The sequence below is a fragment of the Hippoglossus hippoglossus genome, chromosome 7 (genome assembly GCF_009819705.1).
Source record: "Hippoglossus hippoglossus isolate fHipHip1 chromosome 7, fHipHip1.pri, whole genome shotgun sequence".
Lineage (NCBI taxonomy): Eukaryota > Metazoa > Chordata > Actinopteri > Pleuronectiformes > Pleuronectidae > Hippoglossus > Hippoglossus hippoglossus.
Window position 1 is genome coordinate 18642001 of NC_047157.1, and position 17500 is coordinate 18659500.

The window sequence follows — 17500 nt, forward strand, 5'->3', positions numbered from 1 at the left end:
AACGCAAATGTCGGAGTGAAACTCTCCGTAGTTTCTGCGGACTTTATCCGACTGACCTCCTTGTATAAAGTCCGTAGAAATAAAGGAGAAGTCGATGAACACAGCAGGAGATCCCAGCTGGATTCACCACGAGCGAGCGGCGCCACAAACATAGAAGAAACTGACGAAGATGTCAAGAGAGTTGGTGGTGATCAGAGCCGACGGCGGTGTTGGCGTGCTGTAAACACGATCACGTGATCTCTGCAGCGGAGTTAAAACGTCACTTCCTGCCTCTGCCTGTTGCTCCAGGCTGCTCCACCTCTCGTCTGAATAATGCAGAGGAATTGATGCTGTTGTGAACACGTCTGTGCAGAAAACCTCCCGCTGTGTTGTGCATGTGTGAAAGACAAACTGTGGATAAACTCTGTTGCCAAGTCTCCGGATTTTACCAGTAGGTCATGTCTGAAAACGGCTTAAGTGACACTTAGTGGGTCGCTGGAGGAACTTGAGGTGATGTTGATGCTGATTGTAGCGGTCAAGCAAAAGGACAAAAACATTTGCGTCTTAGAGTGACACCTTTTTACCGGCCGCTCTGGGATAATCTCAGTCCATCCTTGCTGGGGCTGGATTTCCGCAAGATCCCTCGCGGCTTAACACCTGTGTGCCTGAAGGTGAGAGGAAAAGGTGGCAGAAAAGAGCCGGAGCTGATGAACTGTATGTGTCTGTGTCATCAGCTGGATGGGAGGCCTGTATGTGCAGCTCTTTTGGCAGCTTATCTCAAAGTGAACATTTGTAAAAGTTCCACAGTGTGGAGGTCTTCGAGTGTGGAGGAGGGTCCAGGTATTGTTTTCAGGCAGTGACTGCAGGGTGCGACCGGAGGGGTGGGGTAACGGGTGGTGAAGGGAGGCAGCGCTAAGTCTCCCTAAGCCTCCTGGATCCTCTTTGGTCCCTCTCCACATGACATGGCTATCCTTCTTTGAGTCAATCTCTTCCTCCACCTTGGCTCCTTGGACGGTGGCCAGAGAAACAGACAGTGGACGGAGAAAGGGAGAGCGAGGTAAAGGTGCAGAATGTGGCACGATTAGAGCTCCTGGTGGAGGTGGAGAAAAATAAAGGTGGACAGATGGAGGGAGCACGATAAAAGAAACACAGGAGCTGACAACACAAACCCAAACAGTGAGATATAAAGAGGTGGGAGATAGAATGAGAGAGAAACATGAACGCTGGTTTATTTTCAACAGACAAAGAAGCTAAGAACGAGTCGTTCACAGCTAATAGCATTGTTGTGTTGTTATTTTTTTCCCCTCCTAATTGCTGCTTGCCTGTGTGTGCATGTGTGTGTTATTTTTGTCTGCCTCGTTGATGGGCTGCCACCCTGGCTTGTCCCGGAAGGCTGCCAGCTCCGTCGGATTGGGGATTAACCCCGGGATAATGGCCTTGATGCCCAGTTGAGTGGAAGCAAAGCTGTTTAAAAAATATTGGCTGCCGGAGTCACTCTTCCCTCTCTTCTTGTCTCCCCCCCTCCTTCTATCTTTATCGTCTCTGGGATTCTGCTCGATCTATTTTCTCTCTGCTTTCCACCGTTCTTTATCGCTCTCGTTCTCCGGCTCGACCTTCTTCTTTTGACTTCCCACTTTACTTCTGTGTAACATCATCGTATGTTCGATCAATCAATCTAATTTTATTTGTATAACCCACAGTCACACATCACTGTTCGTCTCATAGGGCTTAACAAGGTGCGACATCCTCTGCCCTTAACCCTCAGCAAGAGCCAGGAAAAACTACAGAAAATCCCCTATTAACAAAGAAAACATAGCAACCTCACAGAGAGCCACATGTGAGGGATCCCTCTCCCAGGACGGACAGAAGTGCAATAGAGGCCTCGAGTAGCAGAGCCCAAAATAAAATAACAATATTTACAACATTGATGAGAAAAGACTGTGTTTGAGACAATGTTTAAGGTCACATAAGAAAATGTCCAACACAGATGAAGGGGGCAATTTAGTTCATAATCCACGATCACGATCCACCACCACAATCCATCACCATGATCATGATCCACTGTTCACTAGCATTGGTCACGATTTACGATCCACCATCCACGAGGCACGTGAAGTCAAGTCAGTAATTTGTATTGATGAGACATTAATGTGATGAAGAGGAGGAAGAGAAGCTCCATGTGTCAAGAATGAACATTCATGCGTCTCATGTTTGCAGGTGTTAAGTTAACATCAGTAAAATGTATCTATTCTATTGTGGATTTGAAAATAGTAGAAGAAAACATTTTAAATTTATGTTATTTTATTTACTAGTTTCAATTGATATCACTAATGAGAGACTATAAAAACTAAAGGCTGCTCCTATGATACTATCATTTTAATTCCACTTGCCCATGCTTTAATTTCTTTCTAGTATTTCCTATTATTATATTGGACAAAGGTCTACTGCAATCAAATAAATTCTTTCTTCCTGCACCGTTTAATTTTTCATAGATATTAGCATATCGTGTCAAAGACTTTTAATATCTTGTTCTGTAGGCTAACATTTGTTTAACTTTGTATTGAAAGCTTTACATAATACATAATTCATTCTGTGCAGACCCACCAACCTGTTCTCAGAAAGTACATCTATGATACGATGGTGCGCTGGTCCAAGTCACGACTGGAAAATATGCAAAAAAGGAACATGTTGCATTTTTAGCCTGACTGATGAAACAAAATGTAGCCGAGGCATGAAGCTGGGAGAGTTGACAACACGAACGCCGGCGTTTGGCTACTGAGTCTCGACTTGATGTCCCCTCCTCCTTCACACGTTCATTCACTTCTTCAGTCTCTTGCCAGTTTTCTCCTTCGTCTTCCCTGCTGATTTTGAGCTAAAGCGCCAAGATGAGAAAGTAAATGTGAAAAGGAGGGAAATTACTGCAAACAGAGAATCCTTTCTTGTAGAAGTGAGATGACCCGATCACGTAATAGTACATAAAGAGTGGAGTGTTTAGGTGTTGATGTACATACTTAGTTAAAACTTACTCAACCCTGCATTTGATTATTTTTATACTATTGCTGCTAAAGACTCCATGATGTTCACAAGTTGCTTGATGAGAGTGAAATGAAAGAATCGGACGACAAAACTGAAACTATGAGTCAGTCGACTTGAGACAAAGGTGATAATTATCTTTGGTAATTTGTGACTCTGAGAAACAACTTTGATCCATCCATCCATTTTATTCCCTTCATTTGAACTTGGGTCGCGGAGGCAACCAGTCCAAGTAGGGTGTTCAAGACGATCCACGGTTTCTAGCTCTTCCTGGGGGATCCGAAGGCGTTCCCAGGCCAGATGGGATATGTGGTCAGCAAGCATTGTGTCTACCCTGAGGACCTGATTGGGCGTGCCAAGTAAACCTCCACATAGAGGCGCCCAGGAGGCATTCTGGCTAGTACCCTTTAGATGTGAATCAGCAGCGGTTTGACTCCATAGGTTGAAACGTAGATTAACCAGTAAATCAAAAGCTTTTCCTTGTAGCTCAGCTCCTCCTTCACCACAAGATACAACACTGGCATTACTGCTGATGTCATACTGACCCACCTGTCCACCTCCACCTTCCCCTCACTCCAGAGCTTAAACTCCTTCACGTGGGGCAGCAGCTAACCCCCAACCTGAAAAAGAGCAAGGTTGCAACAACTTTCACTCAATACAAAGTCATTGGACCAATGGTGAATACAAAATAAATAGATTTGATGCAGATGAGACAAAAATGTATCTTAAAGTACCAAAAAATGTATAGATACTTTGGTAATTTTTGTAGCAAGCGTACATTAGCACAAACAATCTCAGCGATTAAAAAACGCTATCAGTCATTTTTTTTTTCATTTTTATTTATTAATTGGTTATATCTATTTTACCGCTCACATGCTGGACTCTGTGAACTCGCTCCTCTCTCTCAGTTTGACATGCTCGTCCAACCAAAGCCATTTTATCAAATAATGAGCAGAATTCTTACATTGCTTGGGCAGAGGACCACAATTTGAATGTAGAGTGATTAGCTGAGGGTGGCAATTTTGCAAGCGGTACACCGGCCACTAAATGATAATTTGCTTCTACCAGCTAGAAATCCCTCGATTCCAAATAAGTGTATGAAACTGCTGGGATTGTGCAAAGATACACGCACGAATGGAACCTGCGAGAATCTTAATGAGGAGAATTGCGTAAACAGACAGTGAAAGTAAAAGTGCTTAAATTGTTATAGTAGCTACAATATTTTGTGTAATCACGTGTTATGACCCTGTTTGAAGATGCTTCACATTTTGCAACATCTTCAACCGGTGGGATTTCTGAAATTCCCCTGTGAAATGTCTGTCGTTGGACCCCAGATAAACAGAGTATATGTTTTAATCCAGAAGGACCTCGCGCTCCATCTCCCCTTGGTCCTGTGCGGTCAAGGAGGCAGAGAGGTGGCTCGGAGGGACAGGCTGGCTGCGTTAAGAGAAACACAAGAAGGAGGAAGCCCCATTCTCTCACTCCATCACACGTCTCATCTCTTTAGTCGTCTGGCTGGGGCCTAAAGTGACTTTGCCGTGATGTGACCAGGACAAACCGGGTGCGATGCCATGACGGCTCCGCGAAGCGTGTGAACGTGTGTTTTAGCTCTTGCATGTTTGCGTATTGAGGGACGGGCGACTCTCTCTCCCTTTCCCCCGATAATTTGTGTGTGTGTGTGCGTGCACTTCTGGGAAGGGTGTGTGTGTGTGTCGATGGGGGGTGTAGGGGTGGGTTAAGGAGGACAGTCACTTTTGATTTGGCCTCAGAAGGGTGACAGGGACTTGGAGTTCTAGTGGCATGCTTTACTGAAACAAACGTCTCTGACCACAAATAAGCGCTCACAGACTGTCAGCCTGCCTTCTGATGACATTTTCCTTGGTTTCTTTCTTTTCCTTTTTTTTTTTGTGGTGAAATTTCATAGAGGGATGAAAAGCTTTTTTCTGCTCTGTGACATCCTGAGAGCAGGCTTTAGTTTCTGTAGCCTTGGTGAGGCTGCTTTGGATGAGACAGAAGAAAAAAAAACCTCTGCCTTTCTCTCTGTCTCTCCCTTGATTGTCTGACAACTTCATTTTACCTTACTTTCCCGTCGTGCGTCAAGTGTATATTTGGGAATGAAAAAAAAAGTGGGCTATAAATCAAGGCTGTACTCACATAAGCGAGGGAGGGAGGGAGGGAGGGAGGGGGGGAGGGGGTGTTTGGTCCTGCTGATGGTCCAGGCTCACGAGGTAAGATGGAGTAGCTCTTTTTGGGGGAATAGAACGTAAGAAAGAAAACTGACGAGGCTTTTGTGGGTGTTTATGCATTACAGTATAGAGGTAAGCACTGGGATTGGTTCCTCTGGAGAACGCTCATCCGACTGGAGTCGGACTCGCTGAAATTAAACGAGCCAATTAGGCAAGCAGAGAGTTCAAAGGTCAATGTGCACTCCATTAAAGTTCCTCCTCTCTGCCTAGCTACTAACTCAGTGCATCTCCGGGTGTGATGAAGCAATAAATCTGATTAGACCTCCCTGCTCCTCCTCTCAGTCCTGTGCTGTTGTTTTACCCTCCACTGATCATTGTTATTGTTACATTTGAGGCACCATTTAACGTGTCTTTGGGTCCAATCCGGGGCCAGGCGTTCACGCTACATGCGCGCGCTTACACCAAATAAAAACCCAACTTTAATACTCCCTGAGAAACATGGTTTCCTGTGTCAGAGGGCAGTGCCGCTCTTTGGACACGCATTAACCACACAGGATGAAAAGTCGCCTTAATGAACTTTGCTCCCACTCAGACTTTATTCTCACACGGTGGCTTATTTGAATATTAATTGTCAAGGATTGCATTAAGTTGCCTCATTCACTCACATAACAATTAAATGTACGTTCGCACTTACTTCTTTTAATAGGTAGCCATGCAGATAGTTCGTTTTCTGCCACCAGCTCTTTAATGAATTTTGGTCCGGAACTATTTTCTGCTAGGGCTGCAGCTGCAATGATTATTCTCATCAGCAATTAATCTGCTGATTATTAATCATTTAATCATTTTGTCCATAAATTTGTGAAAAAGTCCCTGCTGGAGATGTCTGAGAACGTGTCGTCCTGTCCAGTCTGTGGTCTGAAGCCCAAATTTCCTTTTTTGACAAATAAAAAAATCAAATTCTCACATTTGATAGGTCGGAAGCAGGAAATATTTTTTTCATTTATGCTTTTAAAAATTAAGAAATGAGTTACCACTTTTGTTCAGATAATCAACTAATCATAGACGCTTCATTCTCTGACAAAAAATAAACCTTGAAAACGTACTTATTTTTTATGTTTTGAGTCCCTTGAACAAACTTGTGCGGAGGCAGAAATCACGAAGAAGGGTATCTCAAAGCAAACGGCGCGACCTGATAACACTCGGGGCCAGTGGGTGCTCTCTCTTTTATTCTGTAACTTGGGTGAACTGAACCTTAAAATCCAGTTCTCTTCAGTGGCTTGTCGTTTGCTCGAGTGCTTGTCATTGTTCTTCATTGATCGCAGGATGTGGAAAACGGTAACAAAGATGAAAACGGAGCGAGCAGGAGGACCCTGAATGCAACACTTGAGCAATGGCGGTCTTATTCCAGCTGCTGATTTTGGTATAGATGTCTTTCTTTCACCGCCTCCTCTGCTACCAGCAGATGCACGTCTCGAATGGGAGCTGCTGATTGGCATGTGCTGCACAGTGACCCTATATTTCACCATTCACATTGGCTGGAAAAAATAAGGAATCGCAGGCTATTGAGGTATTTCTCAGTCAATAAATGACTTCTTCTGTGTTTTATGTGGCTCCGAGAAGGAGCCTATCTCACACACTGGGCTTTACAATTGAATGTGCCAGTGGCCCTGAAAGAAGAAGTGCAGAGCGAGGAGGTGGGGGGGCGGGGGGGCTGCAGTGTCTTTAAAGCTGCTTGTCTCCAAAGGAGAGAGGTGAAGACTCTCAATGCCTCCAACAGGGCATCGCAGAAAGGAAGAAATATCTCAAGGTTAGACCACCAATAGATTTTTTTATTTTTCTCAGAGAAATGTGTGAACTAGAGGAGAAAAACACTTGCGTCAAACTTGCCTTTTCAGACTGGGAGAAACACTGTTATCCTGCCTTCACGCCTAAGTTTCTACCTCCTCGCAATTCTTTCAATGGCTTCAAGTGAAAGTTTCTGCACTGATCGGACTCTTGACGCCAGCGCTCCGTCCGCTCCTTCTGCTCGTAGGTGTGTTTGTCCGAGTAGACTTGGGAGACACTGTGGATTTATTTGATCTTACAGGCCATCAGGTTGAGCAGAGCTTTGCTAAACATGACCTGAAGTGTGCCGGCCCCCGAGCAAACGCTGCTGTCACCTTGGCCAACCCGAGCTGTCATGTCTCAGAATGGCCCATGAGAGCTGACAGCTGTGGCGTTCCCAAAACAAATCACTGCTGCGTTTGGTAACACTCTGCGTCCCCGCGATTTAGCCCTTACCGAGACGAGAGTGGGAGCGGCGGCTGCTAATGCTCGGGCTAATGCACTGCACTGTGTGTGTGTGTTTGTGTGTGTGTTCATCTTCTGCTTCTTCTTCTTGTGTGTGCGTGTGTGTGTGGTGTGTGTGTGTGTGTGTGTGTGTGTGTGTGTGTGTGTGTGTGTGTGTGTGTGTGTGTGTGTTTGCAAGGGCTTATGTGGTTTCTCTTTGTTTCTCCGCCACCTCACTGAATGGTTCGACATAACGATGTTCACATCTCCCTTTGTCTTCTGCTCTCCCTGTGTTTCTCTGTGGCCTTTACCTGGAGGTTGTGTGGGAGCTCAGAATGCCTTTGTCATGTGTCATATAACCATACAATGTTTTGTCTACACTCAAACCTTCTTGCATCATAAGCCCCTTTTCCACTGGTCAGAAAACCCAATAACATCTGACAATATTCGGCATTCACTCATTCACTCTCGAAAAACTCTGCCGTAGAGACAGGTTTTAATCGGCTCCTGCTGCAGTCGACATTGATGGAAACATGACACCCGGGTGAACCAGCTAATTTCCTCTGCTTTATTTTGGCAGTCAAGACGCTGACGCTGCATGTTTTTCTGCGTGATGTTATGATGGGCATTGATCTTTCAGGCGTTGGCGTGTAAATAGCCGTGTATATTTGTTTACTTTACATTTGGGGAACAACGTTAACAAATTTTTACGTACCATGCAAGATGCAACACTGGCAAGACAGAGAGGTGAGAAGTCAGTTTCCAGCACATTTGTGACGTCGAACATGACTCACTGGGGAAAAAATACTGAAAGATTCCTTTACTGACAATGGGAAAGGTCGCCTTTTTTTTTTGTATAAGATCAATATTTGTGAGCCCAAAAGCCAGTAGCAAAGAAGCTCTAGAGGCAAGTGGATTGTAAAAATTCAAATCTTTACCTTTTCGCCTACATTTATTTGGTAAGAATAACAAGAAGATATACCAGTGTCCCTGTAATATCGCCATGAATCTTGTCTGACAGTTGAACAGCTCCATGAATCGTCATTACAGGTATTTTTCTCTGTAGTTTTCAGGAACAAGCTTCACAACCCAGACTGAACCGAGCAAGATCAGAAACACTGAGGTGAAGGTTCAAGAGGAAACGTTTCTTCTTAACTAGACGCCTGAATATTCTCAGCTGAAATGAGATGAAGAAAAAAAAAACAAGGAGCTCGGGCCGGATTATTGATAAATGTAACGGCGAGGTGGTCTTTACTGAACCAAGAGTTTTCCTCTCTCTCAATTGTTTTGTGGAAGTGTACCGTTTTCTAACGGACATATTTAGTGAACACACACACACTTGCACAGACATGCAGACACACACACACACACACAAATGAACCTGTCAGACGCGATTGAAACAGATTTTTTTTCCCGACTATTTCTTACCGGGCTGTTTTTAGACATCAAACTGCAGCAGTTGAGATGTGGTTTCTATTGATGTCATTGTTTTTTATGTCACAGTCATTACTGAGATATCCTTACCCTGGCACGTCTTTAAAGGAGTGGTTCAACTGAATTTGCTTACCCCCCCCCCCTCTCAGTCCGTTAAATTGATTTATTGCTATTGCTACAGCCATCAACCTTATACAGTGTATGAAGACTTACCCGAATACCTGAATATGCTGCCAGAAATCTTGTTTCATTCTGTCGAAATCCATTCATTCAAATTTAATTGGCTGCTGCTGCACAGTCAAATTTCCTCACTGTAGTGTTTAATAGTACAACACACTTAGAATATATCGATACATCCTAAGTTGAATTTGTTTGTGATGTCTTTCATTTCCCAGCAGACGTCTGGAGGAGAGGCTTTTGTTCAGCTACACAGATGAACAACAGGAAGGAGGACATGGAGATCTCCTCTCACTACCGTCAGCTCCTCAGAGAGCTCAATGAGCAGAGGCAGCATGGCATCCTCTGCGACGCCTGTGTCATCGTGGACGGAAAGATCTTCAAGGCCCACAAGAACGTCCTCCTGGGCTCCTCGCGCTACTTCAAGACTCTTTACTGCCAGGTAAGGGGCGGCCGCACATGGGGAGGACGGGTCAGGGGATTCGGTTAAGCACTCGTTTTTTCTCTCAGATCACAGCAGTTTTGATCGGTGTGTTTTTCAGCGTGTTAGAAGTTGTGTTTGTCAAATAAATAAACTAGAAAACATGGATGTGAACGCTCCTTTTCCCTGCAGGTTAAAAAAGGGTCCGAGCCTCACCACCAAACCACCGTCACTCATCTGGACATTGTCACGGCGACAGGTTTCAAAGCCATCCTGGACTTCATGTACTCGGCGCACCTTGCTCTCACCAGTAAAAACGTGATCGAGGTCATGTCGGCTGCCAGCTATCTGCAGATGACAGACATTGTCCAGGCCTGCCACGGCTTCATCAAGGCTGCGCTAGACATCAGCATCCGCTCTGAGATGGCCGACGAACTGGCCGACTTTGAAATGGGAGCCGTCACTGCTGCCGGCATAGGCGGAGGAGGTGGCGGAGGTGGAGTGGGTATGGCAGGAACAGGGAGCGTTGCCGGAGCGGGTTTGGGTGGAGGAGCAGGAGGAGGAGGGATCGTGGGCATGGCCTCTGAAGCCCTCGCCTCCATCATGTCTGGTCGCAGCACCTCCCCTTGGCTGGCGCGACGCACCAGCCCGGCCAACTCTTCTGGGGACTCGGCCATCGCCAGCTGCCACGAGGGAGGGAGCACGTATGGCAAGGAGGACCAAGAACCACCCAAGAGCCATGAGAGCCAGGAGGAAGCCTGCCACGACTCCCAGCCCGCCTGGCCACATGACTACAGGCCTGTCACTGTCAAAGAGGAACAGGTGTCCCCCACCTCCTCCTCCCATCCCCGGGACACTCCCAGGGGGGCAGCCCAGAGCCAGGGGGAGCAAGGGACTGGCGGCGCTGCTGGAGGAGGTGGAGAGGGACCCTGGCAACCCCTATCAGGGTCAGGGCGGAGGAAGAATAGGAAGAACAAGGACACGGTCAGACATATCACCCAGCAGTCTGAGAGGAACTGGGACAGAGAGCGGGACAGGGAGAGAGACAGGGACAGTAGGCCTGGGTCTCCTCTGCCCTCCATGCTGGCTGTGGCCGGATGGAACTACAATGGACAGGACATCCCAGGTAATAACCTTCTTCTTCTCATACTGTTTCCAGACTTAAGTGAAAAGTGCTTCTGCATATTTTTAACAGTATAAACTAAAGTGATGCCGTAGATTCAGGTCATAAGCAGGAATGATGATGATACCATGTGTTTCCAAATAGTCCTTTTCTAGTAAATCTAATAATAACAGCAGGTTCAATCAACTCTCAAGATTGGAGGCAGGTCAAAAACACACAAAGCAGACCTGCACTTCCATTTTGCTGATTTTGATGACTCTAAAGCTGCTTTCAGAGATTCTCCGCTCTGTCTCCGGTGCATGTGTGAACGCAAATGTCCGAGTGAGAGCCTCCGTAATATCTGCGGACCCTCTCCGCCTGGCCCCCATAATATAAAGTCCACATGAAGTTCGTAGAATCAGAGGTTAGAACACAGTGGGGGATCCCCAGCTGGATTCACAGTGTGCGAGTGGGTGGGGGGGTGGTTTGATGCTTCTAACACGTGACAGACGCAAAATGAAAAAAACTAAAAGAACGTCAAGAGAGTTTGATGATAAGGGCCGACGCCGGAGTTGATGTGCTGTAAAACAAAATCACGTGATCTCCACAGCGGAGTTACTGTTAATACGTCACTTCCTGCCTCTGTCTGCTGCACCCGGCTGCTCCACCTCTCGCCTGAATAATGCAGAGGATTTGTTGCTGTTGTGCAGAGAACCTCCTGCTGCTCTCTGCATGTGGGAAAGACAAACTGGGGTTAAAGTCCGGACCAGAATTTACGGACTTTATGCGCTGTTCATGTCTGAAAAGGGCATGAGACTGTAGACGTTCTTTGATTTGCTGTGTTTTCTAACACTGGTCCCTACTTAGTTAACCAGTGAGGTAATTAGTGAATGACTGGTGAGATAATGAGATTAGGTTCGTGTGTGAGTGACTTTAACACCTAAACTACTGTGCAATCAAATTGGTCTGTGCTTTACTTTTTAGAAGACACCTTCCGGCCAGTAGGGCAACATTTCCGTGCGAGCGATCAAACTGCTTTGTTGACTTGAGTTTGAACCCAAAGTTCAGCAGAGTGTGCATTTCGCTTTACAGTGCATGGGTGGTTAATGCGCTCAATCCTGTGTGGATATTTCAATGCATGTCAGCCATCCACACCGTTTACTAGCATTAACTGACCTCTTTACCTCCTGGGGGGTTTAGATTAGCGAGCTTCGAACACTAACGTGTTAGGCCCAAGGTGATTATCTCAAATCTTGGATGTGTGAGGTGAAGCCAGGGCAAATGCAGATAGATAATACAACCCTCTTCTTACTGCAGTTACCGTAGTAGACACTCGCACATAGATGGGCAGAGACACACACAAACAAACTCAAGAACACGTATTTATTTTGAGAAAGCCTCTCTTGATCTCACAGAGATGTTTCGTAAATTCTTTTGCATTAAATAAAACACTTACCTGTGTGTGTGTGTGTGTACTTGTGTGTCTGTGTGTGTGCTGCGGGGCCCAAGGCGTCGATAGGTAGATCATTAAAAGTAAGAGAAGCTAATCCTGGGCGCATTAAGGGAGTTGGCTGTGAAATGGGCACACACGTCGCGCAGCGAAAGAAAACAGGATAATTGAATTGACCTGGGTCACTGCACGGATTACCAGCGCGTCCTCGCCATCCCAGGCTCCTCCCTCTCTCTCTGGGGTTTAGGGAAGGACCTTCTAGAAAGGGCGAGAGGAGGGAAAAGCGAGGGAGAGCGGTAGATGAGAGGGGTAATAAGAGGGAGAGAGGAAAGGAAAAGATAGAGGAAGAGAGGCGTTGCATCCACGAAGGCTTATGAGGTTTTGTCTGTTTGTGGCCTAAGTTCCAGATTTTGTGATCCGGCTGTCAGGCCTTATTACACTGCTAAAGAACAACTTAGCTTCAGACACACACACACACACACACACACACACACACACACACACACACACACACACACACACACACACGTAGAACCACAAACACCCTCTAAACACACGTCTCTATTAAGTCTCTTTGCCGGTTGAATGCTTCTGGTCTGTGGTAGAAGGTAGGGTTTAAATCTGGCTGTAGCCAAGCAGCCATTACAGAGAGGGTGTTTTCTCACCTAAAGGTTAGGGGAAGTGTAGTGTTGCTGCTGGAGTAGACTCACCTGGTGCCGGCCCAAAAAAAACCCCCCAATTACACCCACATTTTGCTTCAGGGTTGGTCTCACGTTGGAGGAGAAGTAGGGGAAGGAGGGGAGGGCGTATTCGGACCTCCTTCAGACCTTGCTGCCATTTAGCAGTAAAAGATCATGTTACCCGTGGGCCGCCGTGACGTTTAGGTGTGACAGCGTGTGACGGGAAGGATCTGCCCCACTGCTGTGTGTTGAGTCAGTTTGCAGGAGTTGGTTTCTGTGTGTTTAGACAAGGTTTAGTGGGGGGGGGATTACCTGAGCAGGTTTAGTGAGGTCATTATTGGTCCAGGAGCGGAAGAGGGGGGAGTATTTTGGTTGTGGGAGTGCTCCTCTTATTTCTACCACGCGATGGTCCGAGGTTCTTACAATTCATTTTAAAATCAGCGTTTTATTTTTCCGTTCTTTCTTTACGTTGACCAAGTCAGGGCCCACAAAAAATACACAGGATCTACATGAGCTTACAAGCGTTTGTCTACTTAAGTCTTAAGTCTCCTTAAGTCCAGGATTTTGTCACCTACAGAAGAAGATCTGAATCAGATGTACAGGCATATGGAAGAGCCGGGGAATTAGAAAGGGATGTACAATTCTATTTAAAGTTTCTAATTACACCATTTCACAGACGGCAAAGAGCTGCTGAGTGTATATATGACACAGTTTGGGTTTCTTGGTTCCTGCTTGACACGTCGGACGACATCTATGCAAAGAGGAAACCAGCGAACACATACAATAAGATAAAAAACATGATGGTGTTATTGGGAGTGTTGGATTATCCCTCTGAATTAAAGGTTTAAGGTTATTTCTACCATTGTAAAGTTGCGGGGGGGGAGTTGACTGTGGCGTGGCTGCTGTTCCACGACGTCCAGCTGTTGGTTTCCATGAAAGGCCATGGCAGGTAAAAAGGAGAAAGGGCACCTTCAGTCTGAGATTAGCTTAATTGCTTCATTCCTTATTGATGAGAATTGCCCAGACACTCTCCCTCTCTCTCTCTCTTTCCCTCTCTCCGGCTCCCTCGCTCTCTCATTCATCTGTGTCCGTGCTTCACTATTGGAAATGCCCGTATTACGTACAACACAGGCGCTGGCAGACGGAGGATTTAGCTGGATTATTCTGTAATATAAGGATAATATATGGCCGTGTAAGGGCTTCGGTGTATTAGCGCAGAGGCGTTTCAGAGCGTTTGTATGAAAATGCCGTGTTCCTTGTGTTGACATAAACAGCCGCAGGAATTAGGATGTGTTTTCTTTAGATCCCTTTCACTCGCAAACATCTGCTGCGTTCACTGGATGTCATCTAAGCGCTAACCTTCCTTTACCTCTCTCTCTCTCGCTCTCTATCTCTCTCTCTCTATCTCTCTCTCTCTCTCTCGCTAATGCTTGATCTCAGCCCATCTTAAGCTCACCTCGTGTGCTGACACAAATATTTGATATCTTACATGTGCATCAGGAAAAAAAAAGAAATCACCCCAGTGATCTCATCATGTGCGTACATTTTCCTGTATCATACCACATTAGAGGTGACAACTTTGCGGAGGGTTTTAAATAGTCTCCACTTCTCTCTCGCCTGCTTATGTCTTAAACCTTCAAATAATTACCTCAAATTATTTTTAGTTTGGTCCCCACCCCTGCTGCTTCTCTCAGACCTGGATTAAAAAAGCCTCTGCAAATCAAAGACGTAGCGTTTTGAAATTAATAATTATAATAATTCAGTATGTGTGTTTTAGATGCATCGACATGATGCATCTGAAAACAAACATACTGAATTATTAGAATTTTTTAAATACACTTAAATACACACAATACAGCTTCTGACACAGAATCTATATTCTATAACTGATTTATCACCTGTCAAATCACATTAAGCAAAAATGTCAAACGTTTGCTGCTTCCAGCTTTTTAAAGATCAGCCTTTTTTCTGTTTTTATTGGAAGTTATTGTTGAAATATTTTCGACAAGTTTTGATAATGCAAAACTATTTTGATAGATTAAACTTCAGATGAGCATGTTTTCTCATATTTTGATAAATACCACCAAACAATGAAATGATAAATTGAAATCATAATCACGCTAATAAATAAAAATAGAATGAAACCTATAGCTGCACTACCCTCATTGATGGCAGTCCCCTAAACATGCCAACTTTTTTATTTGTCAAGATCCATGAATTATTTTCTGAGAAATTTATAAAAAAGGTTAAAAAAAACGCCCCAATCTTGAAATGTTTAAGAAAATGTGGGAAAAAGATTCAAGTATCTGCCCCCAGATCCAGATCTACACCAAAATGAACAGGTTCTTCACTGACTCAATCCACCTTCCACCACAGTGTCAATGTAATCTGTCCAGCACTTTTTGCATAATCTTGTGAACAAACTAAAATATAAACCAACCAACAAGCTGAAAGGGTGAATACAGTAAAATATATTTTTTACAGCCCAAATGTTATGCTATATTTTCAGCTATTTGCAATAATTAAGTAAATAATCGTTCAAAGTCCTGGTTATTTTTTTAAATATAGATTTTCCCACCTGTAAATGGTTTTCTTACTTACACATTAACTAAACTTTCTGTCATTTAAAATTGTCTGCATTTCCCTCATATTTAAAACAGCTTTATCAAAGGAGGTGTCACCTCTTTGTAATGTGTCCTCTTGGAGGCAGGTTTCATCCGCTCATATCACACATTCACTCTCGGAGAAGAAGCCTGAGCTGGTGAAAACAATTGATTTCTTTCCGTCTTCCGTTACACACCAACTTGATCTTTATCCCAAATAATAAACAGCGCTGTAAATAATTCTTGTTTATTTTTTTTTCTGCTGGGAAAAAAACCCTGCATACACACACACACACACACACACACACACACACACACACACACACACACACACACACACATACACACACATGGTGACCTTTAGTGGCAGCTTGGGGGATTTTGGCAATACAGTACATGGCCGTTGTGATGCACACACACATGCACACACACTCACATACAAACACACATCTTGCAGCATGTGATTATGAGGACGTGTACAGTTCAATCACACGTGGGCTGTTCTTTCCATTTCCCTCTAGCTGTTGCACATTGATTACATCGAGAATCTTTTTTGAAATCCAGCATCTTTATCTGACTCTCTTTCCTCTGCGCTCTGTGGCCTCAGAGTGGCCCCTCCTCAACCGCTACAACACACGTGCACACATTCACACACAGGCCCCACAAATACATGCTACAAAAAAAAAGAAGTGAGATAATTTTTCCATAAAACCCTCCGCTGTTTTTATTCCTGCGAGCTCGGCACAGCGCTGCGTGTTTTGGCTTGTTCGAGCTCAGACCTCCATCCTCTGGAGCTCCTCCTGGACTCAGCTGGGACAGGCACTCGGAAGATTACCCTCCAGTTTGCACTTCCGCATAAACTTTCTCTCCTTTTTCTCTCTGTCTCTCTCTCTCGTTCTCTCTGCGCTCCTCTCCCCAAGTCTCGGCAGTCTAAAGGTGAACACTTGAAATAATGAATCGGATCCCCCTTTCGCCCCCTTCCTCTCTGTATTCCAGTTAAGACTCTCCCCATAGTATTTGCACTTCATTAAACTTGAAATAGGTTTAATATTTAAAACACCGTGAACAGATTTCAACCCCCTCACCCATCGCACACCTCTCCACGTTTTTTTCTCCCTCTCCTTCCCTTCTCCTCGCTCTTGGTTTAATAATCTACTCTCATATTTCCTCCCTAATTCACTCCTCCTTCATTAAAAACCAAAATAGATTTAATATTTCAGACTGTGTGGACTTAATTTTTAACCCCTTTCTTCATGGCTCGGTGTTTGACACGCTATGGGTGAGATAACTACATCGTGCGGAGGCCTCTCACCCTCTATATCCTCCGCTCTCTTTTTTTTTTTTTTTGTGGCTCCTGGTTCATCTTTCTCACTTTTTCCACAGTCTATTATCAGTTCTGTCTTTGTACTCCAGGCCTCACTGTGTCTCGCTCTGCCCCCCCCCCCCCCTGTTTGCTCTGCCCCTTTGTCCTCTGACTGCACAGATGACTTCAGCCCTTTCCTCCCACACTATTGACTTTTTTTTCCGGCCTGCCCACCCCACCTACCTCAGTTTCCCCCGCTCCCTCCATCCTCCCCTTCCCCTTTTTGTCCCCTTCCACCACACGTGCAAACACTCCTACAAGCTAGAGGGGTTGACTGCTTGTTTTTGTTTAGAGAGTTGTGACGTTGGACTAAAATACTGTACTGTCCTCCTTTCTGTCTCTCTCTCTCGCTCTTATGTCAACCTCCTGTTCGGTTACCACTAAATGGGAAAAAAAAATTCCATTATCACCGTGGAAACCAATCATTTTCTCACCACCCACCAGCCATCTTTGTCATATGACCTCACATCCTGCTGGACACTATGGGCAGTCCACCAGCTAAAAGCCCCTTCTCCTACTCCACCACACCATCACACCACAAACACACCCGCACACACACACACACATACAATCACACAATTTTTCACACTCCTGCTGTCTCTCTTTCTCTCTCTCTCTCTCTCTCTCTCTCTCTCTCTCTCTCTCTCTCTCTCTCTCTCAGTTCTTAATACTGACACCTGCTCTATTTTTAATTCTCCGGCTTTAAAAGAGCCATTTTGGACCGGAAGCTGCCCCCTCCCCACTAGTGACCGTGGCATTTTTCCAAAATGTCAGCACCCCCCACCTCTCCACCTCCTGCCCCTG

General features: G+C 45.1%; 1 protein-coding gene across 7 annotated transcripts in view; it reads left to right on the top strand.

Annotated features, from left to right (window-relative positions):
• zbtb46 (zinc finger and BTB domain containing 46) overlaps nucleotides 1-17500 on the top strand; it is a 61106-nt gene that overhangs the window by 12377 nt on the left and 31229 nt on the right. For 3 of the 7 annotated variants that reach the window (XM_034590932.1, XM_034590938.1, XM_034590937.1), the window contains exons 2-3: nucleotides 9296-9519; nucleotides 9691-10624. In XM_034590932.1, the coding sequence (XP_034446823.1) occupies nucleotides 9334-9519; nucleotides 9691-10624 (1120 nt within the window). In that variant the 5' untranslated portion in view covers nucleotides 9296-9333. Of the gene's footprint in view, nucleotides 1-867; nucleotides 873-9295; nucleotides 9520-9690; nucleotides 10625-17500 lie in introns of those variants that run through there. The other 4 variants (XM_034590933.1, XM_034590935.1, XM_034590934.1 and 1 more) reach the window with 3 other exon arrangements.